Source organism: Microcebus murinus, chromosome 4, assembly GCF_040939455.1.
Source record: "Microcebus murinus isolate Inina chromosome 4, M.murinus_Inina_mat1.0, whole genome shotgun sequence".
Classification (NCBI taxonomy): Eukaryota; Metazoa; Chordata; class Mammalia; order Primates; family Cheirogaleidae; genus Microcebus; species Microcebus murinus.
In genome coordinates, this window is record NC_134107.1 from 54,997,797 (window position 1) to 55,003,534 (window position 5,738).

Here is a 5,738-nt window from a genome sequence, read left to right on the forward strand (position 1 = left end):
TTCTGTGCTCATTTTTCTTTCCCACCTTTTTTTTATGGGGCTGGGGCCCCAGAAAAGGTTGTACATAGATGGGGAGGTGGTTATGGGTATTTTCTCTTTGGTGAAGACTTTAATGCCAGGGTTTCAAGGTACTCCTTAAGCCCCTAGAGGGTGAGGGGACTTGAAGCCTAGGGAAAAAGTGGAATTCTCCCCCTTCTCTGGACCCCAGAAAGAATAAGCATCATGGGACCAGGATGGTTTGGGGGCAGCAGCAGCTGATGTTTATTGGGGACCAATATCCCTATGCCAGATCTTGGGGGCCTCGCCCCATGCATCTCTTGCTTCAGCTTCACTCGTCGCTGTCGAACTCCGAGGACAGACCCTGCAGCAGGGGCAGGGACATGGAGTGCCGGTCGGGGTCCCCGGGGTCCCCACCCTGAGCTCCTGGTGGGGGGCTGCGGGGGCTGAAGAGCCAGTTCTCTGCCAGAGTTGGGGATAGTCACAGCTTGACTCATGCCTTGGTCTTTCTGCCCTTCTAGTCCCTCCCTTTGGTCCTTTGTACCATCCCCACCCCCTCACCAGGGCCCCTTCATTCCATCTCACCCTCCCCTGGCTTCCTCATTCCATCTCCCTTAATAGAGTCCTGTGCTGAGTCATGGATTCCCCACACATTCCTAGGCTATAATCCTCATGCCCTCTCCCTCCTCCACGTTGTCCCTCCCATCCCTTTCATCTTCATTTTCCATAGCAGTACCTGACAGCATCTGGGGGCCCCTCCGGAAGGGGTTTCGGCCCTTGTAGGAGAATCTGGTGGGTCTGCCCTCTGGCCCTTCCTGGGGAGGTGCTGTAGGTGGGGCTGGGACAGGTGGGGGCATATCAGCAGCTTCCGAGGTATTGGCAGGTGCTGATGTAGGGGCCAGAGGTGTTATGATGCTGAGGTTGGGTCTAACCCAGTTGGCTCCATGGAGCAATGGGTCTTTGGTCAGAGGCTTCTGTGGTCCCAGCACACCCTTGGGCTGCAGTGAAAACTTGAGGCAGGTGAAGGCAATAGGCAGTGACCGTTGTAACCGAAGCAGCTGAGGCTCACGAGCTGTTGGCAGCAGCCCCAGCTGCAGCCAAGAGCAGGAGAAGACCTGGTAGATGATATAGATGCTGTGGGTGCTTCGGAGCCAGGGAAGAGTCTGTTGTAGGCTCACCTGCCCTGGTGGCAGTAATAGGAAGGCTACCTTCTTGCGCAGGCCACCCATACGTAGGTGGATCCGGCAGGGCTGCCCATCCAGCAGTCGCATCTCTTCATAGGTTATTTCTGCTCGGCCATTTGGTGAGTATTCCTGAGTGCAGTGGGCAAAGGTACCCTCAGACCCTGTCTGCTCCAGGAGGTTTGGTAGCGGCCCTACTGGTTTCAGCGCCTTCCGGCCCTGCCGACCTGGTAAAGCCAAGCGGGTGTGGGCAGGGCGGGACTGTTTGACTAACACGCCCAGGAGGTCATAGCAGGCTGCATCCGACAGGAAAGGTACTGCCACTACCTTGGACCCAAAGCGCTCCTCGATGACCTGCAGGTGTCCAGTTTATAGGTCAGGAACTGATTAGGGTCAGGAGTTAACTGGTTGCCTATTCTAGATTGACTCTCCCACCATTCACTGTTCAATTACATTTCTACAGTGTTGTCAGACTTATATTTCCTGCTTATCTTCCAGTTCTCTCCTGTAGCAAAACCTTGAATGTTTACTATGTGCCAGATTATGCTAGATACTGGGGATACGTAAAAGAATGAGACTTTGTCCTTATCCTAATATAGTTCTGTCTAATGGAGGTGGTAAAACTATAAACAGCTAAGTAAAATAATATAGAGAGCGAGGTGTGAAGGAGATAAGAAGTGATTGGACAATCTTTGTCTTGATGGAAAGTGGATCAAGGAAGGTTTTCAGGTGGTAATACTTGAGCTTTGAAGGAATTAACCAGGTAGGACAATGATCAGTCCAGGGCAGGGGTCCTCTTTTTAAACGGGGCCAGTTCACTGTCCCTCAGACCATTGGAGAGTGCACACTGTGGGCGGGCCAGGGATGAGTTGGCTGCTAAGCAGGACAGGCAGCCACGGCAAAAACACCAAAAACACCCGGAGGGCTGGATAAATGTGCTAGGTGGCCCGCATGTGGCCCGTGGGCCATAGTTTGAGGATGCCTGGTCCAAGCATAGGGAACAGCCAGTGAAAAAACCTTGAACTTACAAACCAGGAAGGGCACATTTAGGAATACCATTTCACGTTACTGACATGTAGGGTATGAAGAGGGAAAGACACACAGTTACTAGATTATAAAAGGCCTTGTGACTGTACTAGTGGCTGGAATCTTGTTTTGAGGGGAATGGGAAGCTACTTCAAAGGCTCTGGGTAGAAGGGACAGGATCAGATAGGTATTTTAGAAAGCTGATTTTTAATAGGAAATCATAAAATGAGAAAGATCAGTTAAGAGTATTGCAGTACTCTAGGCAAGACATGATTAGGCCCTGAGCTAAAATAATGGGGGAAGATATTAGAGATATTTAGATTATAGAATTAGTAGACCTTGGGCACTTAGGAGGTATAGGAAAAGAAATCCTCAGGATCATTCCTAGGTGACCAGTTACATAGGTGATGTCATTAGCCAAGAATGGGTACACGGAAATGGATTTGGAATGTCCATTCTTAAACTGTGTGTGTGTACCTCTCAGTATATACCTTTTGCCCTAGCTGTAGGGGTAGTTCTTTTAGGAAAGTCGAGGCCTCATCTTTGTAATGTTCTAATATGCTTTTAGGAATTTTAGTTCCCTTTGCTTTTTGTCCTTTTTGTCTAGGCATTTTTGGACTTAGTAAGCCAATTCTAGGAAGTTTACTTCATGACCAACTGTGAAACCCTGTAAGATCTTCTCTAGTAATTGTACTTAGGTATTAATGATCTTGACCATTCAGGGTTTTGTTGGCTGAGACTTCTTGTTCTCTCTTATGCTAGGGAGCAAGGGCACATAAAATTTCCTCTTTGGGCCTCTTTCATATTTGAGCCCCATGCTTACAGAACTATATATACTCTACTCCCCACTTCCAACTCCAGATCCCATGTCTGTGCCCCTACTAATGACATTGCCCACTTTGCTGGCTTTCTGGTAGAATTCACCAATGGCCTGTAAGGCCCCAAAACAATTACATAAAGCTGTTTTGGAAGTGCTGCCCCCTAGCGTAAGAGGAGGGTAGCTAACTCTGGAGGTTTTTTTTTTTTTTTTTTTTTTTGAGACAGAGTCTCCCTTGTTGCCCAGGCTATAGTGCAGTGGCTGTGGCATCATCATTACTCCCTGCAACCTCAAACTTCTGGGCTCAAGCAATCCTCCTGCCTCAGTCTCCTGAGTAGCTGGGACTACAGGCGTGTGCCACCATGCCTAGTTAATTTTTCTATTTTTGGTAGAGACGGGATCACATGCTCAAGCTGGTCTTGAACTCCTGAGCTCAAGTGATCCTCCTGCCTCGGCCTCCCAGAATTGATAGGATTACAGGTGTGAGCCGCTGCGTCTGGCCTGGAGTTTCATCTGTAGTTTGGATAAGCTGAAGTAGCTTGAAGACTACTACTGTCTTTTATTACCAGGCCAAGGAAATAACTGGTGTTCTTTCTTGGTTTACATGAAAGAATTTCTTATCATTTCTTCTCCTTTGCTTCACAGAGACCTGGAACATTTTCTTTTGAGTGGGGACATAAGGTTGAAGAACAGGGCTTCTAGAAGGCCCAGTTGGTTTTCCAGGGATGAGAAAAAAGCACTGGTGGGTTGACATTTTTGGATGGAGTGCCTTGCCCCATGACCATGAAATTATAGTGACTAAGCATAACTTCAGAATCTCACCCTATCTGTTCCTTTGTGTCTAGGATCCTGTACGAATAAGACAAATGGGAGTGTCTCCAGGAGAGGTCCTTCTAACAGAAATGTGACATTTAAAATACCTAGTTCTTACTGTCCAAGTTTCTGCTAAAAGGGTGAATCTATCTATGGTTTAGGTGGAGGCTTTTCCCCAGCATATGTGTTGATTTGCCTAACCCTAACTCTAACCCTCCTTGCCCTTGAAGTCCCCAGTGGTTAAGCTAAAATAGGAAAAATAAGGAAGTCAGTTGCTCAGTTCTTTTTTCTGTGTTCTTGGTAAAGTCACCATTTGAGATTACTACCTGCTACTATTGAATTTCTGCTTCTGGGTAGAAGTTATATGGCCAGCAAATTTAGGTTTCCTAGGGGCAGCCCAGGAAAGTGGTGGTGGAAGATTGTCTTCCTACATATACCTTGGTTGCTTTGAATTCTGAATGGGGAACTCTTTAGCCACATCCTGTTTAGCCAAATGTTTTACAGAGTGCCCAATAAACTGTTAGTGGTTCTGGGGACAGCAAACCAGGTCACTCAAAGGTGCCCCAATACTTTAATTTGCCCTATACTAACAGTGATTTATCTTGCACATCTCTAGCCTGCTTTTCCTGACAATTTTCCATTTAAATGGGATAGTGGGTTTTTCTGCTACTCAGATGGTGTAGCTTTCTGATAGTAGAAAGACTTCATTTACTTTCACCCTAATTCTGATTGATCTAGTCCAGGACCAACCTTCTATACTGCTGAAATCCGTTACTATAATACTTGGGAAGACCCTAGGCTCTCCTGTTTTTGCTTCTGGAAAGTTGGCTTTTGTGGTGAGCAGCTACCCCATTTGGAATGAGAGCCACATATGATTCAGGCTGCTTAGAGTATGGTAGGCAATGCTTTAAGATGGTTTCCTAAGTTTGATAGGCTGCCTTCTATGAATGCTTTAAATTCACTGTCTTTCATATCTATTAGCCAGAAACTTATCCCTAAATTTTCCATTCTGAGGAATTTGCTGACATGTAGCCAGCAACTGACAAGTGATTTGGTGGGATTTGTTGGACACATGCAGCCCAGAGACAGCTGCGATCTCCCTTCTTGAAATATACATATTTTACTCAAAACCGAAATTTCTCATGCTGTGGAAGTTAAGGAAGAGGGAGTATAAGTGAAGGGGTTGAAGGTGAAGTCCAGGTTCTATAGGAAGCTTAAAGGGTCTTTTATGATCCTCTTATACCCCTTTGACCTCATTTTCACCCCTACTTCTTTGGATTCTGCTCTTGAGGACTATTTTCAGTTTACATATATGCATTTTTCTTTTTCCTCTCCTGGCTTTTGCATATGCTCTACTTTTAGTTAGTATGCTATAAACACACTCATCCACCTGCTTATTAACTCATTCAGATACTTATTAAACACCTTTTATGTGCTGGGTGCTCCTCTCCTCCTTTGTGTGAATAACTCCTATTTGACTAGCTAGAATATTACTCTTTCTAGGAAGTCTTCCTGACTTCCTAAGGCCTACCTCTGACTTAGTGCTTCTCCTCTTTGCTCTGACAGCCTCTAAACTTTGCTTTTCAAGGAACATTTCTTACTGTTTTTACAATTGTTAATCACTTTACTGCAGCGCCTGGCACATAAGCAAGCACTGAGTAAATGTTCGTTATTATTGTCTTCAGGCTTCCCACACCTTCCTACTCACAGGCTGCTCAGGTCTATCCAGGCCACACTTTGTTACTTCTTCTTTAGTCTCCTTACTTTACTCACCTTATCCTTGATGAGTGTCCAAGTGGCATCAGCTTCATCTAGTGTCAGCAAGTGGGGGGTACCAACCAACATGGTGGGGTGTGGGAGGGATTTGGCAGGGCAGTGGCTGCTGTAGGAACCCCTAGCTGCCC

At 46.3% G+C, this 5,738-nt stretch overlaps 1 protein-coding gene across 1 annotated transcript; it reads right to left on the reverse strand.

The window, feature by feature from the left end:
- Positions 1-234: 234 nt before the first annotated feature.
- On the reverse strand, positions 235-5,738 carry C4H11orf42 (chromosome 4 C11orf42 homolog). The gene is made up of 3 exons (XM_012786572.3): positions 5,608-5,738; positions 734-1,532; positions 235-459 (listed from the first exon to the last, which is right to left on the reverse strand). Exons 1-3 carry the CDS (start codon positions 5,677-5,679, stop codon positions 329-331), a joined length of 1,002 nt encoding a protein of 333 aa, XP_012642026.1. The 5' UTR covers positions 5,680-5,738; the 3' UTR covers positions 235-328.